The 15,030-nt window shown below is 38.6% G+C and overlaps 1 protein-coding gene across 1 annotated transcript in view; it reads right to left on the reverse strand.

Moving 5' to 3' along the window:
- The window catches only part of Mib1 (mindbomb E3 ubiquitin protein ligase 1), a gene marked incomplete at its 5' end in the record, with an annotated part of 108,608 nt that overhangs the window by 25,543 nt on the left and 68,035 nt on the right, over positions 1–15,030 (reverse strand). The window contains one exon of the mRNA XM_010638707.2: positions 12,168–12,319. Within this exon, the coding sequence (XP_010637009.2) occupies positions 12,168–12,319 (152 nt within the window). The remainder of the gene's footprint in view (positions 1–12,167; positions 12,320–15,030) is intronic.

The following is a 15,030-nucleotide window of genomic DNA, read 5'->3' on the forward strand; positions in this document are numbered from 1 at the left end:
TTTTTTTTTTTTTTTTTTTTTGTTACCAGGTATCAAACTTGGATCCTTGCGCTTGCAAGGCACCACTGAGCTGAATCCCTGGGCCTCACTGAATCAATTTTTAGGGGTCGCCAGGCCGTCTGTCTCTAATGTCTCTTTCCTCAGAGAGAAGTAACATTTCCCAAAACAAACCACAGCAGTTCACTATGGCAACCTTACATATTTAAATTAAGAAAGGACATTAGAATAGCACTGGGGCACAGAGGTGTTCAATAAATGCTTATTCAGTTAATCAACACTCTCAAATAGCAGGGAGTCCAAAATTCAGAAAGGGATTTATTAAGAAGTTGATAAATCGCAAGCAGTTCTTTGGGACATGCTAAAAACTGTTACCTGCACAACTTAAACATTCCTTGTTTAAAAAGGTACATGGCATGTGGAGGTCAGACTTTTACTGAATAGAGTAATACAGAAACAAGCAAAGGACAGTCATCTTTCTGAGTATGTGGAGGCAAGGACACGGTGACATACCACATGTTCTTGGTGGACTGCTGAGTCCCCGAGAGCAGTACTTCTTGAATTCATTTCACTGCCACTGGCCAGAGCAGCAGCATGGCACAGAGGTAAACAGCTCCCAGCCTGAAGCCAAGCCATGGGCTCAGAGTCCAGCTCTGGCCAGAATGAGTGGTTCGTGATTTGAGCAAATTATTTAACTGTTTAATTCTTCAACTGGTTGTTTTCTCTAAGGGTAAGGGCACAGATGTTTTAAAGATAAGATCTTACTGTCAGTTAAGCAGGCATTTGTGATTCGTACCAGAGAAGTATTAAGTTCCGGAACAACTAAGTGATAACTCAGTTTCCTCATCAATAATATGTGAGAAGCATCAAAAATTAAATTAAAATTTTATAATTTTTATGAAAATTAAATGAGTTGATATTTATTAAAAGGGTTTAGAAGAGTGCCCAGCACATAATACGTTATATGTTTGCTTAAAAAAAAATAAACTTTCATTACTTCAAAACAGCAAAAGTAAGGTAATTTAAGAACCAGAAAATGAGCCTGTTTTACATTCTGAGGTTTGTTACTTTGTGTGTAAAATTACTTCAGTATTTAGGAGAGCTGGCTCTTTAAAATTGCCAAGTATTTACAGAAACCCTCCTGCTGTCACTATTTTAAAATACCCATCCAAAATAATTAAACTACTAGGGCATTAAGTGCTGAAGACAAAAAGAAGGTTCAAGGTCAAACTTTCCCAGAATGAGCTTTGAGAATTGGTTTTTCTTGATTCTTCACTCAATCAATACTTTAGAAAATATACTGGAGTTAAAACAAAGTATGATTAATTTCCCAGGCATTTTTAGGCTTGTGAGATTTTAAATTATATTTACATAGATTCATTGGATTTTTTGCCTTAATATTGCTTTTCCTTAGTTAAAAAATAAATTTCTCTATTAAAATTTATTGTGAATATGCTATTAAAATTCAGAAAATTTTTGAAGATATATTGTATGTTATATAGCACAGTTATACACAGGTGAGCAACTAGTTTACTCTGTGGCAAAATATGCAACGATCATATCTAAACGCTATTTCAGAAACTTAGAAAGCCATACCAATGCAAAAAGGAAAAAAAAGAAACATCACATTTGAAATGAAAAATTTAATTCATACTAGAACTGAATTCATAGTGAAACGAATTTTGTATTCCTACTTGGTACATAATTTCAATATAAAAAACATGTAATTACTCAAAAGCATTCTGGATCCTGCTTTTCCACTAAGTACTATACAAAGACTAAAGCGGACACTGAATTTAAAGTTTTAAGGGGCATTTCCAATATTTCGTTTCCACTACTCTTCTGAGTCAATGGCTTCTCTCTACCAATATCCCAGTTCTACTTACCATTTCTATCAATTTTCCATTCAAATACTACCCAATAAATTTTAAAAGCATGGATAGCAATAACTAGCCCTAATTATAACCCTATAAAATCCCTTTAGGCCTTCAGCCATGAGACACATCACCATCCATAATATCTTTGCCAATAACAAAAAAAAAATCGGGTTATGAAATACATTTTGGCAGTAGAGGGCCTTTACTGTTCCGTATCTATCTAAAGACTATCTTGCTACTAGCCAGGATAATTTCTTTCCTCTTTCCTTTTTACTCTCCGCAGTGCTTCTAAGTATAGCGACAGCCACTCATGTGGCTTTCCTAGTCTCAGCACTAGCCCAGTGAAAATTTGGGAAATGTAACTGGAAGAAATATGAGAGACCGCTTTATTTGGCAGTACTTAAAAAAAAAAAAAAAAAAGGCAGGACAAATGGCAAAGCAGTGTTTGGACCACAGGATGAACAATCAATAGGCAGAAAGCAAGATAGAGGCTTCCTCAGCTTTTGGATCGACAATCGACAGCTGAGAGACTATTTTTTGCTATGGTTGACTAAATATGGTCAGGGAAGAGAGAGGCACAAGAGAGCCTGTTTGCCGGGAGTGCATGTTTCAAATGCTTAGCTGCCTATAAAGCTGTAACGGAGTAGCCAGTGGCCACTGAGGGAAGAATGTAATGTAAGTGGCCTCTGTGGTGACCATGTGGAGTCCTGGCCTCGCCTGCAGACCTGACCTCTGGATGTGACAAGGCAGCTTCACTACAGAGCTACCATTTAATCCTGGGACTCAGACCCAAAAACTCAAAGCAAGAAAGATGCAGAGTATTTCCTGAGGAGTCAGAAGAACTCAATGTATTCTGGTGGGCAAAAGAAAGCAGGGTGAATGTTTAGTTACTTGGGGGAGGGGGTGAGATGTGCTTTAGGTTTGTTTATTTTTTAGATTTTTTTGTACCTGCGTGTGCGTCTTCTTTAGATTATAAAATTAACTTCCTCTGCAACTTTTCCCCCTGTTCTGAAGCATTTCATCTGATGAATATGATACGTATGTTTGTGGTCTTTGTAGCAACCTTCCTCGGTAACTTAACTTTCTCTATGTATCTGCGATGACTATGGTATATGACATTCCAGACAGAATGACCAATGTTGATTCAAATTTATTGCAGGTGTTTTTTTCTTTTAGGGGAAGGGGGACAGAGTAGGTTATTTGTTTTTATTCGTTTGTTTTTCAAATGTATCCAAAGGTGAGGTTCTGTATTCACTGGCGCCCTCCCTTGCTCCGCTCGGCTCATAAAAGAAGTGCTGACTCAGCGAGCAGCACGCAGGGCCCACGGAGGAGATGGCTGCTGTGAGGTGAGCCCAGGCACCCGCTGTCCTGCTGCAAGCGCTGCACGACACTAGGCTGACAGGTACGCACCACATGGCCCGCACTTTCAAGGGCACTCAGCCTTTCTGCACGCCTCTCTAGCTCGACTCACAGGCGTCCTGATTGTTAACGTCCATCCGAGCAGAGCCTAATTTCACAGTACAAACTGCCAGTTTAGGTAGTGTGAAAAAGGAACGCTGCTCAAATATTCTCACAGCATAACTCTCAATCTAAAAAATGCGCTACATTATTAAAGATTTGGCCTTTATTGTTTTAGATTAAATGATGGCTCTGCATCACCAGTAAATCTGTAACCCTCACTTCCACCAAAGTATGCTATCTTCTAAAAATTGCATTTCAAGTTAGTCAACCAAGCAACTTGGCAGATTATAAAAGACCTTTTAATGCTACTATTAATCAACCACAGAAATAACTCCGAAGGCGCGTGGTGTGACCCCAGCCTCTCCAGACAGCTGCGGCGCCAGCCCCCTCCCCCACTGATCTGCTCCAATGAGCTGCGCTCACCTCCACACAGGCTGCAGACTCTATTTCCCCTGCTTTCTTTCTTCCCCTCCCTACTTTAACAAATCTGAACACATCTTGAGCTTTTCTTTTTAAATTAACCCTTTAGTGTCATAATAATTAAAAAGCTACTCACCAGCTACGATTTTTTTCTCATGCTATATGACTATGCTAAAACCCAGGGGCTCACAGGCTACATTTTAGTCCTGTCAAAAAAGTCTTTGGGAACGTGAACTGGGTAGTTTTGCTTTACATTGAAAGATTTTTAAAAACCAAAAGAACTAAACTCACTAAAATTCAAAATGTAGACGTCCCTTTGAATTTGTATTTGAACAGAAGCACAGAAATATAAAATTTAAGGAACAACAAAGTTTGCAAATGATCATGAGTTCTTATCTGTGACCTTAAAAAAGAAGCTAAAGAAAAATTCACTATTTAAAAAAAATACCTTTCACTCATATGCTTAAATGCGTTTCTCTTTATTGTTTCAATTGTAGTCAATTCTAGAAGTACTAATTAAGTTTTGAATACGATATGGGGTTTGCAAAAAGATTTGAACTAAACTACTATCTATCTACCTCTAGGATCCAGTGGCAAATAAAGAAAAGAAAGAAGCATCTCTCTCTGAAGACTCTAAGCTGCTACTATCAATTTCTGAAACACCCTGCAAAGCTCCACTGATTCTATGAATCTCCCGCAAGAAGAACCAAACCAGGACAAAGTTCAACAGAAAACTGGTCAAATGTTTGCAAATGTTAACGTCCATCAAGAACAAGGAACCCTGATCAGGTAACCTGGTTATAAAGCAGTCTCTGCAAATTCGCCTCTGCCAATGATCCACCGCTGCTCTGCAGCAGTGAGCTAAACACTAACAAGTATTTATTTCCAAATGCACACAGCTAGCCAGCGAGTAACACCTACTCAGAGAACATACTTCTTTATGTACCCATATGAACATACAAAGCTATGGAATGTAAAGAAGTATGTATTTTTGGTAGGTTATAAGCTGCTGTAAGGAGCTAAATGGCAGCTGAAAAAGCCCTCGCTTCTCCTCTCCAAGAATGACCTTCACATGTAAATTAACCCACTCTCAAAGGGTGGCCTATGCAACACTAACACCAAAAAAATCCTTACTACTTACAGATGGAAACTCAGTATCCTTATCATTTATACTCAATGAAGTAAAGGTACTGCTCAAGTAGATTTCTATTTATTTATTTTGGTACCAGGGACGGAACTCGGGACCTTGCACCTGCGAGTCAGGCAACAAGTGGCACCACTGAGCTACATCCCCAGCTCAATTTCAATTTATTATGAAAGTCCTTTAAATCATGTAAGTTTAAAACATATTGCCTTTTACATCTCGTGTGTATTCACATAATTAAAATCTGACAATAAGAGGAAAAAACAGTGTTAGCGGTTTATTTTCTTCACAATTAGATCGTAACTCAAGTATCAACTGATTTGGTAAGAAAAATAAGATACAAGAAAAGCCAACTTCAAGGCAGGCACAGTGGCACGTACCTGTGATTCCAGTACTCTGGGAGGCTCAGTCAAGGAGATCCCAAGTTGGAATTAGCCTGGGCAACTCAGTAACTCAGAGACCCTCTCCCAAAATGGAAAAGAATTTAAAAGGGCTGGAGCTGTAGCTCAGTGCAAATGCCCTGGGTTCAATCCTCAGAATTAAAAAAAAAAAAAAAATGCTGACTTCACTCACATTTATAGCAATTCTCTTCATATCTAGTAAGCTTATAATCTATCAATATTAGAATTTCAGACATTATCTTTGAATTTCCTTTCTCCCGAGGGAGCACATAAAATGAAAACATGAGAGTGAAGAATCAATTTATACACACACAGAATAACCATTTTAATGGTACTATACTATGCAATTATAATTCAATTTTATAGCTATAACAGATACATTGCATTTAGTATGTTAGGAATCTCAAATATTTTTGGATTTTTTATAATGTATTAGGTACATTTATAAAATATAAGCTAGGCCAGGTGGTGCATGCCTGTAATGCCAGCTCTCTGGGACACAGAGGCAAGAGGATTGCAAACAAACTCAAGCCTAGACTTAGTAAGACCATGTGTCAAAAAATAAAAACTTGCGGGCTGGGGATTTAGCTCAGTGATGCTGCCACCTGCCTTGCAAGAGGGAGGTCCTAGGTTCGATCCCAGTACAAAAGAAAAACAAACAAACAAACAAACAAACAAACAAACACCTTGGCTAGAGATAGTGCTCAATGCCAAGGACCAGGGTTAAATCCCAATTATTAAAAAATAAGAAATTTTTTTAAAAGCTCTTACAAAAATCAATAAGCAATACCTATTTTAAACTACTATAATATTACGAGATAAAAGAAAATACTAGTCTTTGTATATTTCTTACTAAAAGTTGTTTCAATAACATTTTATAAAAAGCATAGTAATATTTTAAATTTGTGTGTTAAAAACTGAATGGAAAGAACACGTTGAACTATTGTTAGTTTTCTATTTAAGAAGACAATTCATTAATAAATGAGTTTCATTTTATCAAATTATTCTGAAGGAGAAAATTATATTAAGTAGCACATTATTACACATTTATTGGAAATTACAAAAAATATGATTTTTTAACTTTAAGTTTCAAATAAATTAGTGAATTCACTTAAGCAAAGCCCTTCTGATCATCTACCAAAAAGAATGCCAACATTTCAGGTTCTGTTTATCACCTCTACCCGACTATGTCCTGAATACCAAAAACTAAAAATAGATGCCTCAAAAGTAGAAGTTGTTCTATAAAACTACTCAAAGGGTACTACTCTCCTCATACGTTGTAATGAAAAATTACATTAGTTATTTTATAGGTATAAACAGTTTTAATAATTAAACATTCCAGCAACTAAGAATTTCTTTGCTATAATATTAGCAGCATATAATCCTTATTCATTTATCAAGTAAAATTGTAAACTTGTGGTGCTTACTAGTTTAACTTAGCATATCTAAGAGTATTTTCAATACTCTAAAATGTCACATCTATCACTTAGATCAGCTGTTCATTTTTAACCGAGTACATGTTACATCTGCTGACACTGGTGTAACTCAAACATTTCAACTGCCTCCCTGACAGGGCTAACAGATGCTGACATTATCAAATGCTGTACTATTTTTTTCCCATGGCCTCTCCTTGCCCCAATATGGCCTGTATATGAAACTGAACTGCCGTCCAAAAGCACACTTGAGCAACTGGATCTGCTAAATGGCTCCCATATAACTAGTAAAAATAGAAGCCAGTGTTATTGCTATCTTCAGCTCTTAAGTTCATGCAATGTAACACCTGTTTCACTTGTTAGAATAAATGATGGAAAGACTATAAATGCATTCATTTTACCAGACACTTCACGACCAACAGATACAGAAATACACTTAATGTAAGGATTGTCTGCGTACTGCCCAAGTCAGTGTTGACCCTCTCCCAGTTCAGTTCAGAACAGTAACTATAAAGAACAGTTCACTCTTTATTTCACGGCATCTTACTTTATAACCAAACTGTAATTTATCAGACTTATATTTTCTGCAAGTATTCTTCAGATGGCATTCCTCTCCCGATACTGAAAACTACAGCAAACCCACATTGTAACAAAAACTTAGACTATCAATTTGTTAAATATTACATAGTAAATTTTAATACTAAAAAGTCATGATTACAGCAAACCACAAGTCAATGCACAAATTGATGAGATAATCAATAACCAGACAATCTATACCCAAAATGACAAGAGAATTTATTTATTAAATAGATAGACCTTTAAAAGGGTTAAATTACTGACCCATGATCAGTAACCCCACATGAGCAACAACAAAGAAAAATAAGCTGACATGTACGGTAGTTCTTCCCAACACAAGTCCAAGCAATATACCGAATACATACACGTGTGATCTATTTATAACTCAAAGGGCAGAGGTATTTTCTTAGGGCCATTCATGTTCCTCCAACCTCGGTCAGCAACTTGCTACGAGTCATCAACTATAACACGAAAAAAAGCAGTGACAGTAAAAATGTGTGATTAATATTACTCTTCCCCAACTACTACTGGCTGAACAGTTTACTACCTAGAAGTATTACTCTGAAATGTATCATGGTCTACTTTTTCTTACAAATATTGTTGATTTTGAAGCAGGTATTATTTATATTTAAGAATTAATCAAAAATGTTAAAAAAGTCACGCACTGACAGTGTGTTAAAAGGAAAAGACTTCTGAACTGTTAAGAGCAGGAAAAGTGCCATCAAGACAGAAATTTTATATTCAGTGACTGAAACAGTGATAATGAGAATTTCTAACACTTGTGGATGGTCCATAACCATATTTTTACAAATGAAAAGCATTTAACTGTTCTAGATTCCAAACCAGCACACTACAATGCTTTGCTAAAGCTGGTAAAATGGAACCAAATCGCCTCTTCAATGGATTTGGTCCCCTTCAACCAGCTGTAGCTATGCATTGATTACTACAGGAGAGCCAGCATTTTCGTTTATGAGTATCAATTCCATGTCAACTAATTTCAACTTAAGTTATTCAGACTGTGGTTAAAACTAAATAACTTGTTACTGTTCTACTTGGAAGAACTAGAATGTTTAAAGATATTTATAAAAAAGTATTATGAAAGATGTGTGGGTGACTTATGAATTTCAAATAAAATTACTCATTTATGATCTCTTGGTATTAAATTTCTTATTCTTCAGAAAAGAATAATGAAAAGTAGGCTACACTTCATAATAAGAACATACCTCCTTCAGAAGAAGGAATTATCTGGGAAGTTCACCTAAAATCCATGTGAAAATCTGAGGGGACTGTCCCAGCACAGGTCACATGGACACACATGTATTATTTCTAAGAAGTAATAGAAAACTACACTATTACACAAAGCACTACTCTAGAAATGTCCAGTCACTATCTTGCACGAGATGAGCCTTTAATTTTACCACTAAATCCCTGAACATTAACAAGAAAACTGAGAACGGAGAAAATACTACAGAATACCTTGAGAGACTTCAGCAACAAGCATCTAGTTCTACAGGTTCTACAGACTCTGAACCAAAGGTCTTTTAATGCTTAAAGAACACGTGAAGTGTCACAACTTTTACTCATAAGGATATTTCAATGCTCTCTCCTTATTTCCTCAGTTGAAAGGTAGGCACACTCTGTTACTCTCTACCTTTTTGATCCTTTACAACAATCATGCAAGCAGGCATACGTCTCTCAGCAGAAACTGAAGTGAAAAATAGTGAGTGTTACAAGGTGATGGTGTTTGAGAGAAGACGCATAAGCAGAGGTACCAGACACACTACATCATCATGTAATAGATCCTCAGCTGATTTTTGTTCAGTACCCAGCGTGTTCACAATTATAAAAGGGAAAAAATGAACACCAACAGAGTCCAGATTACCAAACCTCCTATATTCAACACAGTTTCATTTACCAAATCACATCTTGGAACTGAGAGTTAAATCAAGACATCATAATGTTCTAGAGGGAAAACGAGTTGCTCATAGCCTCCGTAAGATTTACCATGTGTCTTTGTGGGAATGAATAAATGAGTGAACAAGTCACTCAGTAATAACTTGAAAATACAGCATCACAGCATACAGTTCACTCATATTTTGTTGCTTCTGACATTCAATTTATGGTAAGGAAAAAATTATAAATAATGATATATTAAAAAACTTTGTAATATTGTTATCAGTAGTCCCAGAAGACCTATCAGCTGTCTCGCCAGCTCTGCAGAGAGCCCTGCTGACTGAGGTATCTCCAGCCTGCAGGGAGCGCTGAGTGCAGTGTTCTCACACACAGTGCCCGCATAACCTGCTGACTCAGGAATCCAAAGACATCTAGTTCTTACTTTTAGCAAGAGAAATCGTTTCTGCTCTTGTCTAGTAGTTAAGCCACCATGTATATTATGTATTACTACAGTGTAACAGTTTCCCTGAAGATTAAATTCTGTAATCAGTCACGTAGTACACTTGAAATTTCACTGTCCTTATTGTCAAATTTATTGCCAACATCTATCTCCTATAGTCAGAGCACTGAGGAGGACACACAGATGAATACAACAAAAAGATATGCACATAGTAACAGAGAACATGGAAAAGGGAGAACGAAAGCAGCGGGCGTATTTTAGGAAAGGGCAACAGGGTAATAACGTAACTCAGCGGTAGGCAGGCAGAGGGAGTGAGTGTAATCAGTGGGAGATGAAGCTAAACAGGCTCAGGACATATCAATAATTGGTTCAAATGACAAGTCAAGACATATGTATGTATGTCCATTACTATGGACACGAGAAACAACTAGAAGTTTGGGAACAGAGAGGGGAATTTTAAAGTGATAATTACATGACAGTTGATCAGGAAGAATAATCAGACACTGTAATAGTCGAGGTAAAAATAGTAAGGACTTATTAGGTCAGCAACAGTAGGAACAGAAAGAATGGGACAGGGCTGGGGACCTAGCTCAGTGGTCCCGCCGCTTGTCTCGCAAGCAAAAGGTCCTGAGTTCAATTCCTGGTAACCCCCCTCAAAATAAGAAAGAAAGAATGGACACACTGGAAAGACTAGCAGAATAAATTGAATTTTAAAAGGAACTGGAGCTGAAATTCGTGAAAGCAAAGATCGCCGTAAGCAATGACACACCAAGAGGAAAGTCGCGTTGAAGCATTGTGGTCAGCTAAATTCCTCACCGTCCGGGGGCCTCGCCACACATACAAACCACAAAGCGTGAATGGTACTGTGAAGGGCACAAGAGTTCTGATTCTCAAGTCACACAACTTGCTCCAGTTCCAGCTGTTCCTCTAATCGGCTACATAATCATGGCTAAGCAAATCCACCTTGGTAAGCCTCGCATTCTTCGTCTGTAGGAGGCCTCAAAAGCTGCTCAAAGTGCTGCAGATGTGGCTGAGGGCAGAGCCCTGCTCAGTGTGCACAAGACCCGGGACAGATCCCCAGAGGGCAGGTGGGCAGCATGCAAGGCACTGAGGGAGATGATGCGTGTGGGGCACTCGGCGCTTTGTCGCTGAAATAATTCCTCCTCTCTGACCTATTCTCTCTCCCTCACAGTACAAACTAACCAAGTGTCTGAACGTTCACGACATGACACACAGCCACCCATTACATCTTGCGTTATCAACAGCAACTGCACTGAAAGTCTTGTTTTCAGCAATCACCTCCAGTGATGATCCTAAGAATGAATAAATGAATGAATGGAAACATTAAACGCAACAAGGAACCAAAGAGAATAAGAATCCAGAACACATAAAAATATCAAAATAAATATCAGCATAAATATTTTCCTCGGTCAAGATATTTTCACTTAATCGGACACACACGTCTAAATACTGCATTGTTTCTCTCATGTGGGAATCAAAAAGGGTAAATGAGGGCCAACTGGATGGCAGGTATTGGGAAGCAGGAAGAAGACGGGAAGGGGAGAGAGAAAGAAAGAAAAAAATGGAAAGTTTTTGTAAATAAGGAAGGGGGAAGAAAGGTTGGAAGGAGAAGGGAGGACTGGGGAAAAAAGAAAAATTAAGATCTATTATGCACCAGTACAAATTCCCATGATGAATGTTATCATTACGTGTATCAAATTTGTACCACCAAAATTAATTTTTGGGTTTTTTTGGTACCAGGGATTGAACTCAAGTCCTTGAGCTTGCAAGGCAGGCCACAGAACCGCTGAGCTAAATCCCCAGCCCGTCCAAAATTAATTTTTAAAAAGACATATAATACTGGATTCAACTAGAGACCAGACAACTAAAGCAGAATTTTCTAAAATGCAGATTAAAAGTACGCTGTTCCAAAAAATGAAAACCTCAAACTTAAACAAACATAAACACTTCCTCTCCTGGGGACTCCACAGATCCTCTCTGCATACCGTGACTCTCCAAGGCAGCCTCTCTGAAACGCTCCCCAGCCAGCCCTTCTCACCACAAATCTGTTACTGTAATAGTAACCGGGCTCATCCATATTCAAAGTTTATGCAACTGATTATATTATTAACAAGGAATTAGGTAACTATATTTATTTGGCCACAAGTTTTTTTTAATTACCAAGCAAATGGAGAACACGAATCAGAAGATAAGCTGAGAATGATCTTGAAGAAACAAAAATCTCAACACAGAATGCATTTTAATTAAATCTTTAGATATAAGCCAGGATTCCTGTATTTTATACCCACATTTAATATATAAACCATCATTTCATAATACTTATATCATATAAAGCTAATCTACTGAATGAGGGCATAACCTCCACAGACCTTTAAAATTATTAAAGACATTGAAATCAGCATTAAAGACACTGAAATCATTTCTTCGTCAGTAGCCGGGGAAGAAACAGCAAGACAGCAGCAGTACTTCTCCCTGGCGTTTTACCTGGGATTTCCCCGGAGGGCGGCGTGATGCAGAGCATTGAACCCGTTGTTGTTTGTGATGGTGACATCCGCACCCGCTTCCAGGAGGACGGCCAGGATGTCATCACGCTTCTTGCTGATGGCATCATGAAGAGGGGTATCTCCTTCAGAGTCCTTTTTTAAGTTTAAAGAGATTTTTGTTAGTTCTCCTTAATTCAATCACCACACCTAGTCACAATACTCATACAGACCTACTAAACAAACGCAGGCCACATTTCACAGAGTATGATCAATAAGTGATGGCATTCTGTTGTGTAAAATACGAAATGCAGGCAAGAAACGTTAAACACACTAAAATAGTCATACCACTAACTGCTGTACCCCAAAATTCTCCTCTGAGCCTGAACAAGTCTGAGGTCCCCCAACAATGAATTAAAAGTTAAGTGTTTTTCAACCCTGGCTGCACATTAGAAAGTGCTAAAGAGCCCTAAAAAATCCTGACCACACCAGGCCCAGGGTGCATGCATGTAATACCAACTGCTCCAGAGGCTGAGGTAGGACGACTGTGAGTTAGAGGTCAGCACAGGCAACTTACCTACACCCTTCCTTAAAATAAAATATTAAAAGTGCTGCAGATACAGCTTAGCCCTCCCTGCATTCAATCAGTACCATCTCTCCAAAACCAAGACAAGACAAAACAATCCTGATCCCAGCTGGCTCTCCAGACCAACCAAATCTCTAGGGGTAAGAACTAACCATCAGTAGTCTTTCAGGGCTCCCCAGATGAATGTATTGTGAAGCCACAGGTGAAAATCATTAATCTAAGTGTTTCAAAGAGCAGAAGCCACAGTGGTGATGCATGCCTGTAGGCCCCAGCACTTGGGAGGCAGAGACAGGAGGATCACTGCAATTTCCGAGACCAGACTGGGTTACATAGTGCATTCAAGGCCACCTGAACTACACAGCGAGACCCTGTCTCAAAAAAACAAAAACCAAAAAAAATTGGGAGTCTCAGGCTACCATTTTGCAAGCTATTTTTTTTACAGTTAGCAACTGATTTAGCACTAAGTTGCTATTCTGCATCAATGAGCAATTTAGACCTGTCACAGATTCTCCGGAAAGTCATAAGCAGCCTATCCTGTGGCACATACCACACTCACCGAATCCAACCTGCCACCTGTTTTTGTAAATTAAGTTCAACCAGAACATAGCTTTTTTTCTGGCCCTTTCCTCAGAAAGACCGCGCATCACAGGCATATATTCACCCAGCTGTGTGAACCGAGTTCGACCCAATCACCTATCTTCTATCCTCCTGAATCTAGTGTGTAGTCTTGAACTTGAGGCGAGCTCTCACCACAGTCAGATTCTTCTACAGGTCCCTGATCTATTCTGCCTCCGGGTCCCCAAAACAGCCACTCCAGGCCTTCAGCACTACTCTCAACCTCCCTCCTCCACCTCAGGCCCACCTTACCCTCCCAACATTTAACTCTGCCTCGCCTGTCAAAAAGAAAAAAAACCAACCGATTAAAAACTCCTCTCCCTCAAAGGATTAAAACCCTCAATCCCCCCATCCTCCCATTCTGTCACCTATTTGCAAGGCAACAGCCTGCACCCTATAGGTTCCAAAATGGCTACACTTCAGAAAAATTACTTTTCGGTAATCAGCTAGCTAAACAAAGTCTCCCACTCCTTCAGCTCTAAATTCCTCACTCCATTATCCCTGTTCTTCTTCATTATCTCTATGGGATCTATGAATTCTCCGGCTGCTGTCAAAGATCTAAACTGCACATTAAGATCTTAATGATCCCTCCCCCTTTTACAAGGTATTTTTTACATATTAAGACAGTATTTCAAGGACCATTTTTATTTAAAAATATGTTATTTCAAGCCTATTCTGTTCAGATCATGATAGAAAACAGCCTAAAAAGGAACCAAAAGTTGGCAATTATGATCATGTGCTATTCTGCTATGAAATTATTAGGCATTCATACCAAATTCTAACTGAACTGAAGAGATTACAGACAAAAAAACTACGTTTCCCTTACATATGTGCTTTAATTCACTAGGTGCTAAACTGTGACCAGGAAGAATCATTTCTTAGGTGATTTTTTTGCTTCAAAAATTAGGTAATCAGTCTGGGGATTAGCTCAGTGGTTCCACTGCCTGCCTTGCAAGTGCAAGGTCCAGAGTTCAATCCCCGGAAAAAAAAAAAAAAAAAAAAACTAGGTTCTCAGCTACAAAAAATTAGGTCACTTTGTACATCAATCCTAAAAAATGACATATATATTGCAAAACAGAAAACTTTCCAGGACTAGGCTACCAAGACCAAGACCCTAAAGACAAAATAAGCAACCATGAAAATGATGTAGACTGTTATAAAATAATTATTGTATAATACAGTTTAGCCAGGTGTGGTGGTGCACGCCTGTAATCCCAGCACTTAGGAGGCTGAGGCAGGAGGATCACTGAGAGTTTGAGGCAGGAATGGGCTACAAAGTAAGTTTAAGGCCAGCCTAAACTAAAAAGCAAGATACTATCTCAACCAGGGATGGGGTATCTCCCTCTCTCTCTCTCTCACACACACACACACACACACACACCAGCTTATTCTTTGAGCTGAAATTCACTGTCAGGATCCATAAAATTAAATAAATTCATAAGCTGATGTTTTTTCAAGAAGTCCTTGCTTCACCCCCAATCTACTGATGTTTTACAGTTTTTCTAAGAAAGCACAGCTGCCAGTTTTATAACACCCACACCCATGGTGCCTTTTCCCACGACCAATCATACCCCACCAGACAGTAATGAAGCATTAGCACCACAGAACTGAGCGCGTCCCTTCAACAGGGTCCCACCAACACCTGCACACTTTTCTCCGGAAGTCG

This window comes from Fukomys damarensis, unplaced genomic scaffold, assembly GCF_012274545.1.
Source record: "Fukomys damarensis isolate Sample0158 unplaced genomic scaffold, DMR_v1.0_HiC HiC_scaffold_30, whole genome shotgun sequence".
NCBI lineage: Eukaryota > Metazoa > Chordata > Mammalia > Rodentia > Bathyergidae > Fukomys > Fukomys damarensis.